Source organism: Mycteria americana, chromosome 1 (genome assembly GCF_035582795.1).
Source record: "Mycteria americana isolate JAX WOST 10 ecotype Jacksonville Zoo and Gardens chromosome 1, USCA_MyAme_1.0, whole genome shotgun sequence".
NCBI classification, from domain to species: domain Eukaryota; kingdom Metazoa; phylum Chordata; class Aves; order Ciconiiformes; family Ciconiidae; genus Mycteria; species Mycteria americana.
Window position 1 is genome coordinate 82,937,962 of NC_134365.1, and position 18,799 is coordinate 82,956,760.

An 18,799-nucleotide genomic window follows, 5' to 3' on the forward strand; every position below is an offset into this window, starting at 1 on the left:
CAAGTTTGGTGTCATAGTTCTGAGAGGCAAGATGAATACACTCTGGTTTTATTTTTTTGCCTCTGATTCTTTCACTCTGTAGCACAAAGCTGTGAGGACCTGAATAAACAAGACTTAGATTTTCAATGTGAATGGCGATATAATAGCTGTGGACCTGCTTGTCCTATAACGTGCCAGCACCCACAGCCTGTGGAGTGCCCTTTGCAGTGTGTGGAAGGATGCCATGTACACTGTCCAGCTGGTAAGTCCATCTTTTGCTTTAAGCAGTTACTTACGTTTTTCTGCTCTGCTCCTGGTACTTGTAGGTATTGCTGTAGAGTCTTTTTTTTTTTTTTTTTTTTTTACCCCCTAAGTTTTTCTGTTGCATGAAAAGAGGCCTATAGTCCAGAAATATTCTCAGATTGGTAAGGCTGGATATTGCAAAAGACTTAGATGTAGCAGTTAATTCCTTACCAGGCTTACCGATGTGTTTTCACCTCAATTTCTTACTGCATAAGCAGGAAGGTGGTTAGGCATCCTGGTTTCAGTTTGTGAAATGTGCACAGTGTGGGAAGGGCATGAAGTGGTGCCTGAAGAGGAGAACGAAATAGTGCCAGCAAGAACAAGAGAGGATGAGAATGGGGTGGTAAGAAGGGAAGATAGGAGGATTAGGGGCTGTGTAGCAACAGAGGTTGTTGACTATGTGGTTAAAAGAGGGTATGAATTTGTGCTGGACACTCATAAAATGCTCTCCTTCAGAGCACCTACTGCAGTGGGGGAAACCCGTTGCCTTGACCTGCTTACTACCTCCAATGCTCCTGAGTGCCCAGCAGGCATCCTCCTGTGAGCCTGAGCTTTCAGCTTAACTGTTCTCATCAACTATCTCTTAGAAAGGGGAAAGGAAAAAATATGGGAAATATGGGGTGGGGAGAGGAAAGACAGACAGAAAGGGAAAGAGTGAAAGATGAGCAAATCCAAAAGGAGAGTGAAAACTCAGATGAATAAATAGCTCCTAAGAGCAGAGAGAGAATACATGAAGGCAAAGAAAGTAGGTATTTTAAGACCAAAAATAGCTATTTTGGGCTCTGTTATCTCTGATCAGAGTGAGGTAGGGGATACTGGGAGAAATCAATAATAAATATGTAAAAAGGAAAATGCCATTTTCTCCTGTCATCTTCAATGCTTTGTTCAAAAGATATGTTCACCTTCTGTATGGTACTGGCCATTGCAGGTTATACACTACTTCCAGTATCTAAATAAAAGTGGTTATGAAGGAAGGAAATACATCTTTGTGTCAAACTGGCAGTGACCATAACACAGGCAGAGTATTCAGAATGTTAAGCCCAACTCAGAAGCCTTGTCATGTTTTTTTTTTTGTAGCAGGGTAAATGCAATGATTAGTTTTGCAATTCATGAATATTGGCATCTTTATACTACTGTGCTATTTTGAAACAGGGAAAATACTTGATGAACTGTCCCTGGATTGTGTCAGTCCAGAAGACTGTCCTGTGTGTGCAGTTGGAGATGTCAAGATCCCTCATGGAAGGAGAATAGTTTTGAACAGAGATGATCTACAGCGCTGTCAATCTTGGTATGTTGGGTTTATGCAGTGAAATCACATGCCTCTTGAGTAGGATGAAGGGAGGGAGATGAAGCACATCCACATGAATAAGTTTTTGGATGTAACTTTAAATATACTGCTGAAGATGAAGCTTGGAAACCACCTTTTATGTCAATATCCCTTCACATACAATCTGAAGCTGAAGTTTTTCAGTGACAGTAGGGATATAGGATGTCAGCTGAATTTAAGCAAGTGAAATTCATAAATTCCTTTCAAAAAAGGCTTTTTCCCATGTGTAGGTGGCCCCACTGGCTTCAGATGTTCCACTTCTTTTTGTGTAAGGTGTGATTCAACATCAATAAAACCATCAGACTCTTTCCTTCTGCCAGTACTAAAAAAAATCCTACATATAGTGGAGGATCTGAATGTGCACTCAGTCTAGAACTTGCTGAGATTGTTAGCAGTTGGAATTGTGTACTATTATTGGAAAACTAATTTTCCCAAGATTTTAAGATGCATCCTGCATGCATGCATTTACAAATATGATGAAATTAATGGCAGGGTGCACAATGCTGTGCCCCATGCAGGATCAGGGCCTTCAGCTGCAGAGACTGATTTTCATTCTGTATACGGGCCAGTGGCGTATTATGTCATGGCCTGTAGTACCTGAAAATTTGGCATTCTCCCGATGTCTAGATCCTTGATAGATACTTTCACTAGTCACTTATAATGCTGTGAATACAAGAGAGTTTTCCATCTTGTAATTTGACCATATTTAATAGAAACTGAGTTGTAAAACTGCAGCAGCTATTAGCCCAGACTAACACCTTAGCTCCAAATGCTCTGAACCTCACAGAAGCTCTGAATGGGTATGAACTTTGAATTCCTGGCCTCTTGCCGGGGCTAGCGTACGTCTGTGCTATAAACCCAGGGCATGAGACTGTTAGGCTAATCAATTAAATATGTATTTTTTTAACAGTATACATGAAGAGCCTTGAATTCCATCAAAAGGTCAAAAAAGAGTCTTCATAAATGAGTCTCTGTTCCCTAATTTTTGTAATCCTTAATAATAATTTATCTTAAATGTTGATGCATTGGCCGCTGCTCACAAAAGATTTCAGAACATTAGGAAAACTTACCTCACTAGGGAAACATCCTTTTGCATAGCTGTCACCTAATTTAGATGCCTACACCATCTGTACAAACAATAGAAAATATTGCACAAAAATGAATTTTATAGCAAATATCCAAAGGAAATTGGAAACTAGGAGAGGCTCGCTCATATTAGGATTAGAATAATAAATCTTCTGTTGCTATACGTTAATGCCAAAAGTAGCTGTGCATTCTTCAATTAGGAAGACTCTAAAAGCAGCTTGAAAAGAACATAGCGCTTAAACTAAGAGAACTTAAATGAAGGTGCCACGTGTAAAGTGAAGTCTTTTCCCAGAAAATGGCACCTTCTTCCAGTATTAACTTGTTTAGTTTGTACATCCTGGGTTTTCTCTGGCAGTGAGAATAAGTGTTTTTTGGTCCTTGATCTTTCATAAACTTTTCCAATTCTGTTTCTTGGACTGTCCAGTAAGACAAGGAAAATACATTGGCTGAGTCTGTACCAGCCTGTGCATGAGTACAGTCATGTCCTTTGATAAGTGAAGTAAAGAGAATAATGCAACCAGGAATTAGAAGGGCAGAAGTGTTAAAGCCTTGCTAAAGATAGAAAGAGATGAATTATAAACAAGTTCCTAAAAGGTGGAGCGGTGCAGAAGGATGAATAGTGGAAAAGGCAGAGATGGGGGAAAAAGAAAAATGGGAGCTGAGATGGAAAGGGGAAGAGAAAAATGTACTAATGGAGGTGAGTGGAAATGTTGAGGGAAGACAAATAGGACTAAAAAGAGATAACAGCTATAGATGACATACATCATTTGATATGAGGAAAGGGACTGAAACAGACAACATGGTAAATAAGAGGAAGATAAAAAAGGAGACATTAAAAAACCAGGAGGACGAACTTGCGCCAAAGCTGTATTCCAAACAATATGAAGTCAGGAAAAAGAAAAGGAAAATAATGCACTTTAGAGGTAGAAAAAAGGCTCTTTGTTATTTTCCCTAAGATTAAAACCTAGGTAAACCTAGCCTCCTCTCAGAGTCTGCTAAGTCATATCAGGGCTAAAAGCATCTTTTCTACTCTACTTTGTGTTAGCTGCCTCCAGTTTGCCTCATGTTTTTCTTCCTTGTGAAGCAAACCAGATCTGCCTGTTCAGTCCACCAATGGCTTGTAGGTAGCTGTATTGCTCAAGCGCAGTGAGTTTCTAGACAGTTTCCAGACACAGATTTTACAGATTCTGCCAAAGGCTGTTATAAGGAGAATTTCCTCTGACAAACACATCATAGTTTGTCATACGTTTCCTGGATCTAAACAAACGTGCATGAACATGTAGGATTTAGCTGTATAATACCTTGTGGGGAGTTGTGGGGAAATAGGGTAGCGAAAAAATCACTCACATCATGTTTTATTTTTGTTGTGTTTTTGAGACATTTATTGATGTCTTATTACAAGCGTTGATATTTTACAGTTAAATTCGGTGATTTTTTGTAGTCTCTGTGAAGGGAAGAACTTAACCTGTGTAGCCTGTGAACCAGTGGAGGACATCCTAATACCGACAACACCTGCTCCAGAGGAGGACATTGAACTACCACCCAGTGAATACTCATGCAGCAAGATGATGGACTTGGCCTTCCTAATGGATGGCTCCAATAAACTGTCAGAGGAGGACTTTGAACAGCTGAAGACTTTCATAACTGGCATGATGAAGAAACTCCACATCTCCCAAAAGAAAATCCGAGTGTCAATTCTGGTGTATAGGGCTGGCCCCACAATCTATCTTGGACTTAAAGATATCAAAACACAGTCCCAGATGAGAAAAATTGTCCAAAGCATAAAATACACAGGTGATGAAGTAGCATCCGCTGCTGAAGTCCTTAAATACACTGTGTTTCACGTTTTTGGAAAAGCAGAAAGGACCAATGCTGCCAGAATTGCAGTTCTATTTATAGCAAGCAAGTCTCCAGGAAAACTCCGCAGCATCCTCACAGCTTTAAAGAATAAAAAAATTGCAGTAATAGCTGTGGGGATTGGACCGTATGTTAATGTGGAGCAAATCAGGTTAATTGAAAAGCAGTCACCAGATAATAGAGCCTTCCTAATGAACAACGTGTTAGAGCTAATGGATAATAGGGATCTCCTCATTGATCGTCTATGTGATCTTGGACCTGAAGAAAGTCCTCCGTTAAAAGCTACGTTCACTCCAACAATATCCAGTGTCTTATTTCCCCCTGGGGGTCTCACAGCACCACCACCTTTTTCAGAAAAACCTACTCGCAAAAGGCTGGACATTGCTTTTATTGTGGAAGGATCTGACAATGTTGGGGAGGAAAATTTCAATATCGTCAAGAAGTTCCTTGAGAGGGTGATCACAGGAATGAATGTAGGACAGGAAGATATTCATGTTACAGTCATGCAGTATTCAGAGACTGTCACTTTGGAGTATTCCTTTAGGGAAATACAGTCAAAGGAAAGTATTATTGAGAAGGTGAGGCGCATACCCTACCACGGAGGGAAGGCTACCAACACTGGCAATGCCCTCGATTATATTTCCAAACACACATTTACGCCAGTGAATGGGGGCAGGCAAGATGTTCCTCACTTGGTATATATGGTGTCATCCAGCCCTTCCACTGACGTTATCACACGACCTCCCAGGAGCATAGATGTTATTCCCATAGGCATAACCCCCCATGCAAATATCCAAGAGCTCAGAAAGGTCAGTCAGCCTAATAACCCAATAATCTTGCATAGTTATAGCACACTTATTGAAGAAGCACCTGAATTAGTGCTGCAGTTGTGCTGTTCTCGTAAAGGGACAGAAAAGCCAGGTAAAGTTGGACATATTTTCTGTGTAATTTCCTCTTTCCTCTCTCCTGTCTCCTCCATTTCCCCCTCACATCACTGAAATTTGAAGAGGGTTCCCGTATCTCATTTGGTATCTTGTCCAAATGCCAAGGAAGGACCATTTGTGTTCACTGGTGTCTGAGGATGCTGCCCCAGTTCAGCAGTACCAAGCACAGCCCTGCAGCCAGCCTTCAGTAGGCTCAGAAGTCCTTGGCTCCATTTGTCAGTAAAGTACAGTAGCTCTCAGATAGGATGGAGGGTGACGGAAGAAAAAAAGTTATTCTCATCTGCCTGCCTCAAGCAAGTTAAAATTATACTTCCTCTTTTCTGAAGAAGCTTAATTGTTTTTTTTGTGGTGTGGTGAGGGGTTTTTTTGTGTGTGTGTATTTTTTTGGTTTGTTTGTTTGTTGTTGGGTTTTTGTTGTTGTTGCTTTGTGGGGTTTTTTTTTGTTTGTTTGCTGTTGTTTCAGTCCCCTGAGAGTAAAATAACATTTGCAGAAAAGCAGGAATTGAAATACCCTTGTACCCCACTGAATGTAAATTTCAAAGCTTTCATTAAAGGGGCATCACTTATTGTTTCAGCTGCTCATTATCCTGCTTTGTTTTCCCCAAATCTGCCCTTTCTTCTCCTACCAATAATTAGCAGATGCTACTTCTGGGTATTATATATAAATAACCTTTATTTTTTTCTTTTGCTTTTCTTCCCCTTCTCCTTTCCCCTCAGAGTTGTGCAACAAACCAATGGATGTCATGTTTCTTCTGGATGGAAGTTCCAATATTGGAGCATCAGAGTTTGAAGAAATGAAAAACTTTGTACGGGCATTTATTCAAAGTGTTGAGATCAGTATGTATGTCTTTCAACTCAAACACATAAAGACTCTTTTTATTCTTTTGCTATACAACACAAAACAACTTCTCAGTATAGATTATTTTTATTTTTACTTTTTAAATTCCAATCCCATTCCAATCCCTCAAAAAAATTTTTAAGTTTATATTGGGGAAATCAAGCTAGTAAAGCTTTTGGTTCAGATGCAGTTCGATTTCCTCCCGAACCAAGCTGTTCTGGTTCAGGTGACTAAAGGTGTGATATCCAATTCAGGGAACCATGTGATGAGGAATATCTAGGACAGCAGTTCTGATGAGCACTTCCCTTTATACTGTACTGGACATAAGTGTGTCCAAACAGGCAAAGAGGTGCCTGTCACAGGATGGAGATTTAGCTGAACTGTTATTCTGTGGCAGAAAAGCAAAAATACGTGTTTGGTTTTGGTTCAGTTCTGGATTAGGTTCAACAGACTTGAAAATAATAGTTCAAGTTCAGTTCTGGTTCAAGTAAGAATGGATAATTCAGAGGGGTTTTGGTTCAGGTTTGGTCCGACTGCAGGGTTTTGGTCTTTGGAATTGGCATTTCTGGCTCTGATTGGCTTTTTTGGCTAACTTAGGGTGCTAGAACTGACTTTTAAAGATTTATTTCCTGACCCATGTTGGATGATAGACGGGTTTTGGGAGTGCTAGACTCACTGAGCTTGGCAGATTATGTACTGATGGGAGGTACACCTCTAGTTAGGTCATTCAGCACAGATATTATCAGTGCAGCTGCCCTGGCAGAATGCCACATGCTGCACATACATGAAGGGACCATGTGGCACATGTAGTAAATCAGGACATTGTGTGCCCTTGTACCAAGTCCATCCACATGGCAGGGGCTGCACAGGATCCTGCATCTTCCCAGTAGCACTTGTTTTAACAAACCTGGATTTTTGATCAGAATTGTACTTTTTCAATTCAGCATTCAACCATTTCCATGGAGCAACTGCCATTGCTGCTGGTGTTTTGCCACTGGGCGTTGACATGTTTGTATTATACCTGTGCTTCCAAAAGAGGTGATTACCAGCACTTGTACTAATGAGAGAGCTCATAGAGGAAAAGTATAGCATTTCTGTACATCTAGCACAACTTAGGTTTTTTTAGAGATTGTACGTGGAAGACACTCTGTTTCTGAAAATTGTGTACATGCAAGATACAGAGAAGCAAGCCAAGTAAAATCAACACAAACTAAATAAAACAACAGACAATTTCTTTTAGCCTAGCTGTTTTCCTTATCTTTGAAGCCTGTAATAGCAAATGTTACATCATTAACAACAGGACAATAATAATGTAGCTATGAAATTACTCCTCACTAGGGCCTTGAGTTTAAAATCTTTAAGACTGTGGACAAATTGTAAAGTATAGTGAGTAGATGATATTCAGATCAATATAGAGCTGCAACATTTGGGTACATGAAATTACAATTATTGTTAACTTCATTCATAAATGTTTCACAAAGCATCAATAAAGAATAATATGCTATATACATAAGTATCTTCAGTATACAGTAGAAGTCCTAAGACCATGAAGAGAGGTACAGCCGATCATTATAAACAATGTATTGCCCAGTTCAATTCTGCACGTCTGATATTTATTAACTTTTTATATCAACCCTCTGTTAATAGTTTTATTCATACTTCTTATATAATGTAAAACGGAACTAGGATGTCAGAGAATAGCAAAACTTGGAATTTCTCTTCATTCTCATTTGCAGGTCATGCTCCCCGCGTGTACTGTCCCATGCTGCAGCCTGGTGCATGCCGCTCAAGTATTGCATGACAGAGGGAAATTTGCATGAAATGTAGTCATCCGGGGTGATCAGACAAATGGGGCAGCAAACTACTGCCCTTGCAAAACTATGTGCAGCTAAAAAAAAGTGATGTTTAGACAATTTTAACATGGGAAAGCAATAACATTTGGAGATCAGTAAACTGAAATTCTCCAATCATGGTGAAACTGATCTGAGGTAGAATACTGCTTGCTGATTCCTGACAGAAAACAACTGTTTGCAGCAATACTTGCATATTTTTTCCCCTGGGAATAGTTCCGTTTTGATCTTCTGATTGAAAATGCAGCTTTCACACTCTGATGGAAAATCGCTGTCTAGTTGTGCTTAATGTAAAACACAACCATAATGTATCCTTTAAATTTATTTTAAGACATTCATATGCACTTAAAATGTTTATTTTCTGCTTTCTGCTTCAGGCAATACTTCAGTTCATGTATCAGTTCTCCAGTATGCCAGAGAAAATAATCTAGAAATTTCATGGAACATGCCTCAAGAGACTGAAAAGCTTGTAGAGATGGTGCACTCCATTCAACAAAGGGAGCAAGGTCCTACCAGATTAGGTGAGTGATTATGTGGATGTTGATGTTTAAACAAGAGGAAAAAAACACAGAAATTCTAAATATGGCCTGGCCCCAATCACCAGTTCATGTGAGTGCTATTGTGGCAGTGTTCTGCAATAGGACTGTCAGTTTTTTTAATTCATTCATGTCTTTACTATATGTACATTCCTTGGTAAAGGTTTGATTTTCTCCATTAAAATGTATCCGTAGGTTACTTGAATTAGGGTATATCTTAATGTATTTTGGAAAGAAGATGACCTGTTTCTTTTTAGCCTTGAAGTAATTCTCAGGATTTGCATTCATTACCTTTCAAGCAAGCAAAACATAATTAAGAAGTAAAGACTTTGATCATTAACCTTTCAGCATCAATTAGTTGATTAGACATTTAGCAGCAGAACTGCTTATGCTGACTTCAATAGCTGCCTTTGCCAGATGTTTGTTACTCTGTGCTGAGCCAGTGTAACCAATCTGGTTGAAAAATAACTTACCAAAACAGTAGTTATATTCTGGGTGGTTCAGTTCCCTCATCCCAGTTGCCATCCTGGTCTGACAAGAACTGTGGCTGGCACAAGGCTGGGGATGGTGCAGGGAGTAATGATTGCCCAAGGCAGCACCTTAGCTGAAGAGTTACTTGTGAAACATTATCTACTGTTCCAGACAACTGCATCCTGAAAAACATGTCCACTTCAATTTTCATGTGCTAAAACATAACACAGATTTCCCACTGCATCTGTGGAAATTCAGTACACACATACGTATCAGTTGTAGGATTCAGCAAAAAATGATTCTCCTACAGCATATCTGATGTTTCACCAGATACCCTGAGAATTTTGTTCTTCTGGACTGGAACCACATTTGCTCTGGCAGCCACCTAGCATTAGGGTCCTATAAGAGTTGAGGAGTACGCAGTTTTTTAGGGTCTTTGGCCTACTTCAGACTGTAAAGAGTTATTGGTACAGAAAAGTGAGAAATAAAACCTGACTTCCATAGTTCGCAGGAGGATTAGCCATGATTGCTTTCTCAGCCTGGAGAAATAAAAATACCAGATGGCTGATGAGACTTCTATAGGCTCATTGTGGGATAAATTGTTACATACAAATAGATAAGTTTCATGAAGCCTTCCATGTAATGTATATAGTAAGCCACACTGAACTGCAGGATAAACAGAGAAAACATGGCCTTTGGGAAATGAAAGGGGAGAGGCAGCCACATGACATACTCGTTAGTGATTTGTTTATGTCTCATTGGAAAATGCTCAGAGACCACGATGAGGGATGTGGTATAATGAACCAAAATGGAATAGAGTAGAAGTAGTTCCTCCCAAATAAAGTAATGAAAATAAGTCACTGTGGTCCCGTCCTGCACCTTGTAATGTGTATGAATTCGGCTGACTGCATTGGAGACTCAGCATCCATGGGAAACGCATGGTCATTCATGTCGTTCTATCTGCGCTTGGGCCTCTGGAAACGCAAAGGCTGCTTAAAAAGTGTAGATGGCTCAGTCTGGATGTTGCAGTTCCCTAGGCAGCTTTGGAAATCGTTTCTAGCCTATGGAGGGCTTGATCAGGATTTACCTATCAAAAACATCATTACCATCAGACCAGTGCTATTTCTTCTCATTTGTGCTGGCTTCCCTATGGTAGAAACATGATCCTGTGTAATCCTTATTCAATCTTTGCTGATCCAGATCATCCTATTTCCGTCAAAAAAGCTATACATGCAGAGAGCAACAGTAGGCTCTGTTGCTATCGCTGCAAAAGTCTTCCTGCGTAAAGCTTTCCCTTTTCTGTTTCATTTAATGGTAAGGAAACTCCAGGAGAAAGATACATTTTATTAGTAAGAAATAATGAAAAACTACAGAATATTTAAGGGCATAGGCAGAACAAAAGAGAGCAGCCTATACCACAAAGCTTTCCCATGCTTATGCAATAAGATAACATCATGCAAATTTTGGCTCAGGTAACCTATTGAGAAGAAGCTCTGGGGATATTCAGACATAATGAAATTGTGTACAACTTCACCTAAGAAATAACTGAAAAAAGAAAACTAACTGTAAGCAAGAGCTAACTGTATAAGCCTTCATTCAGCTAAAAGAGTGATCTATGCAAGAGAACTGAAAATCACATAAACATGCCTCTGTTCAGCATTCCTGAATATTTAGGAGTGTCATAGGGAACACAGTGATCAGTGAACAGTAAATACTGCTTAACGCTTTATAAAACCATGATTTTGCTTGCTTATACCTTTCCTAAAAGTAGCTCATTTAGGCTGATGTTTTCTATGCCTACTGCCTGCCTCAGACTCAAAATTTGGAGGAAGTATCATCTATGTGGCTCAACTGTATTAAAAGCACTGTTAAGAGAAAGAAATGTGTGATTCCTCCCCCTTTAGGAAAAAAAATCTTAAATATTTTTACTGAAACTTTCTATAGTTATTAACGTATTTGCATAGCAGCATTCAGCTTTGCCTGTCATGATTAAGAAGGTATAAAGGTTTCCTTTCTAACCCCTGCCTGTGGTTTAGGAAGCAAAGGCCCACCATAGCACTTTTCTTTCTTCAGATCTCTACCCTGAGTGATGCGGTCTATGCAGAATTTTCAAAATCTGGCCCCCCATCACCCACCCAAGGCCGTGGTTTTGCCAGAAGTTGCCCTGATCTAAGGGCTGCCATCCATTGAAAGACAAAGGTCTTCCTCACTTGCTCCCCCACTACTGTCTCTGAATTGGTGGTATCAGCTCCTTTCTTAAGCCAGCTTTGGGTGCCTACTAGTCTCTTCCCTGAGCTATTTTAATTCACTGTCCTGGCAGGTTTTTTTGTTTGCTTGCTTGTTTTTTTAGTTCATTTCTTGTAAGGTTTGTGAGTTGAATGGGGTCCTGGTGGACCCTGGGATCATCAGAACCCTTGGTGGTAAGAGAAATGCAGGATTTCTGACCTGCAGAGCCAGGAAAGCAGAGGAGAGGTTTTGGGGATTCATAGCCTCCTCCCCCTTCAGTGCTGGTGGGCTGTTGGACTGATGAATCTGTGCTGTTCATGAAGAGTCTAACCATTCTGTTAATTGGCATGCATTAATGCCAGAATATCAATGTGCTAAGAATTGACTGTTTAAAGCATCGACCTGTGGGATTAGTTTGGCATAGCTATTTTGTTTCAAAATCAAAATAATCTGCTAATTTCAGTTAAAAAGAAACACAATTCAATGTCTAGTCAAGATCCTAAATTAAGATACAAATACCAGCTTCCAGATTATCGTCATGGAGGGTTGTTCCTGATTACACAAGTCCTTGGTTAAATAGAAGCAATCTGGACTATTCACAGGCTTCCTAGCCCATGGCTTTTTCTCTACCTCTTCAAGTGCTGAGGAGACATTTCTTTTTTTTTCTTTCCCAGGCAGCTTTCAGTACTTGTGCGTGATTAAGACCTCTCGTAGTAGTTTTTCTTTTTTGGTCAAGATGTTGCAGAAGTGTTAGCAAAACCACTGAGGCCACTTAAGGCACAGATTCACAAGTTCCCGGCAGGAACCTCCGCCTAGCTGGAATCCCCCATCTGTCACAACTCCACAGACCCTCACGAGGGCTTTACATTTTATTCCTAATTTCAGACAAAATTAAAGAAAATAATTGCAAAGGTTGCTTTTAAGCAGTTTCTGCTTTCCCTGAGGCACCCACGAAACCATTCAATGTCTGTGCATTGGTTTATTTTCCTCCAGATTGGCTTATTCTGGGACGAATCTTGTTTTTTATTTCTTGGGTGTATTTCAAACATTTCTAGGGCACCTTGTGCTCTTTCATTTCATTCCATGATGTTCATAATTGCTCCCAATCTAATATCTGTGATTCAGATTAGCATACCTTTTTACATATTTTTCCTCCTTTATCCAAATCATTAATGAAATTATTAATAAGGCAGAATCTAGTGTAATTCCCTGTAGACTTCCAGTAAACACCTCCAACCCTACTCACCAGATTGTCTTTTGTCTTTAAAGCTTGTTTATGTCCATTTAATCAGCTTTCAGTCCTCGCAGGAACCTCTACATGAACCATTCTGAATTATCACTTCAGAATAAGAGTCTGGCTTGAATGTGCATCAGATAATATTAAAAAAATATATCCAGCTAATTAGCTTTTATTGGATAGTCATGTTAAAGGCAACCAGAAAAAGGTTCTTTTAGAGGCTTTTCTGACTGTCAGAAGTTCGGCATCAAATTTTCATATTTTTAGCTGAGAGGAGAAGACTGTGCAGTGATGCCATCCCTTCTCCATTTTTTTCCCCACCTTTGTAGCATATCTTCTGTTGCTTTTGCTTTAATGCTTATTCCATACATGACTTCTGTTTTGTATTCTGTAGTGTAGTCAGGAGTGTATCAGCACTGAAAGATGGGGAAAAGGTGCTGTGCTGTGGTGGCAGCCTTTGGAATGACCAACTTGCCCTTTCTAAAGTGGACCATATAAATCAATGTTTTTTCTTTTTTTCTTTTTATTTATTTATATTTTTTCCATGGACATGCCCAATGACTAACAATCACATACTACTGACTGAGCTGAAAGGCTGCTAGGGGCTCAGTGCTCCTGCAAGCTAGGCCTTTTTGTTCAGTTAACCAGATAAACATTTAGATGGTCAAATCTGGGAAGGGTGGGGGTGTGTGCATGTGTGAAATTAATTCTGGCCTTTATGCCTGTCAGGACCAGTGTTAAGTGTGACATGTTAGGAGGCCATAGGAGAAGAGGGGGCAGGAGATCAGGGACAGATGACCAGACACGCATTCCCCATCATATCCAATGCCTTGGGGAACAGGTTTTTTTTTTATTGTGTGTCATGCTGCTCTCATCTCTGTTATTCTCCTGTACGTGATGAAGGCTTTTGGCTTTGAGACTTCCATCTTGATTTCTCATGGGTTGTATGTCTAATGCCTAAAATACATGTGAGTATAGAAGTCATTCTGCTTCCAAAGCCCATTTGTTGCCTTTTTTTTTTTTTTTTTTTGATAGCACATTGTATATGTGAGAAACAGAAACCATTTGTAACAATAATACATGAGACTAACATAATTTACTCCTGTGTTCAATATATGGGAACATGTTGGCTGCTAGTCCAGGCTTAGGGTCACATGCACACACAGAGAAAATCAGTCAAAACGTGTAACCCTTAAAGTCCATAGCAAACCTCTGATTCACTTCACTGGGGCTTATATGATGCCCCTTGTCAATGCTAGCAAATGATGATTTGGTCACTGTCTGATTTTCTTTAAAGAAAAAAAAAATTGTTTTGTTCTTTTATGGAACAGGATTTAGGGTATTTTCTATTAGCATTTGGATTTTTTCTAGGGTCCATCACTGAAATTAATAGCTAATGGTGTGGTTCCATACAGCTAAACAGATTAAAGAGCTAGCTGCTGCAGAAGGGCCTGGCCCCGGCCCCCTGACAGCTCACTGCTGCACACTTGCACTGCCTTCCTTCTGCAGGAAGGGATGTGCATTGAGCCTTCTGCAAGCTCAGGGAAAGGCCAGAATGGCTGAAAATGATGGCACAGTTATTTTTCAGACATGGTGAGTTTCCCAAGGCAGCTAGCTGTGTGGCCAGGTGGGCAGCAGTGCTGACTGCAGGGGACTGGGAGGGCATGCCCAGCTGATGCACCTGGAGGAGCGGACCCTTCCTTCTGCCAGTAGCTTGCTACGGCACTAACGCAGCCAGAGATGCATTTGCAATGTATGTAGGTATGTCAGAGCAAGCTGTAGTGGTGCCAGCAGCAGCAGTGGCCCAGATGTCAGCCACTGAAGGGTTGTACGAGACCCAAGGTGGTCTCATAATGGCTGAAGCCGTGTGGTTCAGATCTGGCCATTTTAAAGCTGGTTTAATTACGTGCAAGATGCTGTGCACTCTTCTTTCAGTCTTAATATAGCCTTGTGCTTGGTGATATTTATTTCAATGTAAACATTTGAAATTTCCTTTATTGGTATGAAAATGGCAGATTATTGTTATGTTGCAGTGTAGTAGTAAGAAAATGTTCAGTTGGTTGGTTTATTAGCAGTAAACATTTTTTATTATGGCCTCTGAGGAGTTTGTTATTACCCTCCCTGGTGAGATGTGGAGACAAACAGCTGAGAAGCGACAGCTTCTAGCTTGGGATGGTCACTTTCTGAATCCCTCTAGCAGGACGAAAGGGTTCATTTGATCATGTCTTCAGACACCTGGCTCTTTTCTCTAGAGCTGGCTTCAAAATAAGGGGAGAAATCCAAAGAGTTTTTGGTACACTAAAACAAATTTTCCATGTATTAAATTGAGTAATTGTTTTTTGGGGACTCTGAAATAGTCCCTGGTTCTATTACAATGGAACTTGATTTTTTTATTAGAAATTATAAAAATAATGGATTTTCCAGTTTACATATATGTATGGAAGTTTCTGAAAATTTTCAGAATTAATGGGAGAAAGAAAAATGGAGCTGGAGCAGCTGGTGACCACACCAACCACACAAAAGTCAAAGGGTCATTAAAGAAAGACAAAGACAGAAATTCCAAGTACTTTTCACAAATGAATGAAAAATCGTTTGTGATTCTTACTGTGCAAAAGTTTAACCTAAAATATTTGAAAGTTAAAGCCTGAAATACTTTTTTAGTAATTATTTATAGGACAAAAGGGAAATGAGTCAATTTTCTGGCACAGTGACCATCTTGAAACAATCTCAGGGACTGGAATATAGTTATATTAATTTTCTGTATTTTGTTTTAGCCCTTAGTTATTTATAGCTAACATGCCATTCTGCATCTAACATCTACCTCTACAGATGTATAGAGTAACTACTGGAAAACAGAACCATTTGTAGCAATGATTGTGAGACAGCTGTATAGGGCATGAATTAATACCTGAGGTTAGTTAATTTTTCTGGTCAGGAATAGCAGTTTGTGAAATGGAATTGCCATAATCCAACTAATAATGATGTTTTAAAATATATTTTGTTGCAAGTAGAAAAACATTCAAAATTTTGAGATTTTCACTGAACAAAAACTCTAAAGTGTTTTCAATTTGTATTTAAAATATAATTCAGAATTAAAGTGGGAATGAAAATCAAATGATAAGAACAGAATGGATCTACACAGTTGGAAGAACTGAATAAAAGATAATCATTACATAGCAAGAAAAAAAAGAGAAACATCCCATCTTGTTCTTAAATGCTGTTGAAAGCTTTCTGTTGATTTTTCTCCTTTTTTTTTTTTTCTTCTGATCATAATTGACATTTCTAAAGAGCATTTTGATCTAAACAAACATGCATCTTTCTATTTGAAAATTATTGTTTGGAAAATACATGACCCTCTCTAGACAGGAGATTGTTAGTGGAGGTAACGGCGCATGATGGATGGAAGCTTATAGGAAGAGAAGCTGATGTGGATCCTATTCCTGCGGTAGGTCTGACAGGGCCTGGCTGCAGCTCCTGGTGGGTCCCAGCTCTTCTCTTTAGTTGTGGGCATCTGTGTGGAGAGATGACATATGAAGATGAGGCTAAGGCTCTGGGGAGGAAGTAGTGATAATGGCCTAATGAGGAAGAAGAGGTGGCTGGATAAGGTGGGAAAGGGATACGAGGCTGTCAGTCAGGGACTGTAAGGTGTATGAGACAACAGGAAAGGATGGGGAAAGCAATGGTATTTGGGAAGGGAACATCACCTCCAAACCAGTACTGTGGAAAAGGAGATATTTGGGCTTTTTCCAGATATCTGTTCTAGGCTAGATCCCTCCAGGGGATACATTCTTCCTGAAAGCCTAATTAAAGCATTGTAGAATATCCAGTTGCTGTTGACACATTATCAATAGTCAATTGCTACGTGAGCTTCCTAGAGGTTGCCCATCCTTGCAGCAGCTTGGGAAAAGGGTCTCTGCTTCTGCCAATGAAAATGGGTGGGTGACGTGATGAAAGAAGACATGAAGTGCAAAGTGTTCAGGTGTGCTAAGGTATTCTGGCAGTGTGCTGGTGAGTTATCTACTATCTGACTTTCAGTATTTTACAAATGTGTTTGTTATTTAAAATTGTTCAGTGAATTCCTCGGGCAAACATACTTCTGCTCTGCAGTTCTTGCAGATTACTCAGAGGAACTAGTCTTTCAGGTATTTATTATTCACCGTTCACTGTTTGCCCTGAATGTCACATCAGTCACACAGTATAATTTCTACTTCCTGACCTGATAACTTCCAAGCCCAAAGGAGCTTTTAAGAAAGCTGCATATCATCATTCCCAGTATAAATATTTGTGCAAATACATATCTAAATACAAATACTAGTGAAGTACTCTCTTGCTGAGGTCATGATTTTGAACAAAAATTTGCCTGAGTGTTCACAGATGTTAAATGAAAGGGCAGCAGCTACCCATTTAAGCCAGTTTTGTGATTTGGTAGCTAAGGTAGAATTTGTTTGTGTGTTTTGTGGGGTTTGGTGGGTTTTGTTGTTGTTTTTTTGTTTTGTTTTGTGTTTTTTAATATGGATCACCCAGTTATATTATGGGTTAGTCTGAGTCTAGATTTCAGAGAGTTTGCTGGTGGTAGGGAGGCAAGATATGCTTTTCATATCCGTAGGAAAAGTTGACCAAATTTGGGAAGGACTAGGTCTTCTCTGGGAGCTGAGCAGCTTGTGTGTACAGTTCAGGATGGCGCGAAGTTGTAGATCAGAGAGCCACTAGATGTCACTGTTGTTCTGCAGTTGGGAAAGAGTTACATCCTCTTCTACAGTATCTTCTTTCCTTTTGTGTAACGCAATGGTAATACTTCTGGAAAAGGTAACTACTAAAGTGAGGAGCATAACTTTATCCTCGTGGCTAAGGAAAGGTAGTAACATCCCCATTACTTCAGAGACTGGGGAGCTAAGGATGGTCCTCCTATGTTGGGACATATTAATAGTACTGGTAGGTTCTTAATAGCTGAGATCTTTCATGTAGCAGCAATAAAGCAGACATCAAAAGTCCTTTAAGAATAAGTATTTTAGTATTTTCCAGTACTGTATAACCTAGTAATACAAAGTAAGATTTAGTTTTATAGCCTCTTATGAGTTTTCTATCATATCTCATTTATCTCTTCATTTCTTTTTAGGAAAAGCCATTGATTTTGTAACTCAGAATGCAATGTCGGAATCCCACGGGGGGAGACCCAGCGCATCCAAGGTCGCGATAGTCATTGTGTCGGGGAGATCAGAAGACACTGTGGAGGCACCTGCACTTTCCGCAAGAATGAACAGTAAATCTCGTTTCACTGTCACTATTTTTAATCAGGGTTGTTCCTTTTTCAGTAATGCACAAGAACAAAGGATGAAAAATTAAGGCACTGGTATGTTCATATAAGTTTGGGACTTACTGTGCATGATGTTCTAGTAAGAAACAGGCCTGAACAAAATGTGCCTGACGAAGATGCCTTTGAATTATTGGTAAATTCAGGACCAATCTGCAATTTAAGCTGAACAGCTTCCATAGGCTTCACAAATTAGTGGCATTTCATTTTCCAAGGTCCTGTGGATAGACAGGAATGACAGAAATATGATCTAGTATTATAAATGCAATACTGTTGCAGTACAGTGAACCTTGAAAGGTTCACTCTAATAATAATAAATAGAGAGAGGATTTGATCAGATTTTGCACTGACCTATACAGGAATATGCTTTTGGTATCAATGTGTGCTGCACGATGTTTTTTCAAGTTTTCTGGCTCTAGTTGCTGTACCTCAGCTTCCTCAGGTGTTCAACTGAGCAACAGTGACTTCCTTTGTAGATTGCTTTGGGAGCTATTGTATAAGGCATGGACTAAATAACAACTATTATTTTTTAATTAAATGGCTTGAAAATAATCCAATTGCCATGTAACTGAAGAAAGAAAACAACATATTGAGATTTTTTACATTTGAAAAAAAGTGAAGATGTTGTCATTAAGTCTGCAGCTGCGTTTTGTTGACCATGCATGATCTTCTTATGCTTGAGACTAATAGAGCTCATCTTAGCTAACACTGTGATTAGAGCATCACCATTTCTGCCCTTAATTGCCTTTAGCCTGTGTGGAGAGAGTGATGCAAGTCATACATGAAAATTAACTGTTGGAAAAAAAATGTTCCCAGTTATTTTTTTTTAAGAAG

The 18,799-nt window shown here is 39.5% G+C and overlaps 1 protein-coding gene across 1 annotated transcript in view; it reads left to right on the forward strand.

Annotated features, from left to right (window-relative positions):
- VWF (von Willebrand factor) overlaps window positions 1–18,799 on the forward strand; it is a 147,552-nt gene that overhangs the window by 72,729 nt on the left and 56,024 nt on the right. The window contains exons 27-32 of the mRNA XM_075491424.1: window positions 83–241; window positions 1,435–1,570; window positions 4,137–5,473; window positions 6,214–6,333; window positions 8,562–8,705; window positions 17,771–17,914. Of these exons, the coding sequence (XP_075347539.1) occupies window positions 83–241; window positions 1,435–1,570; window positions 4,137–5,473; window positions 6,214–6,333; window positions 8,562–8,705; window positions 17,771–17,914 (2,040 nt within the window). The remainder of the gene's footprint in view (window positions 1–82; window positions 242–1,434; window positions 1,571–4,136; window positions 5,474–6,213; window positions 6,334–8,561; window positions 8,706–17,770; window positions 17,915–18,799) is intronic.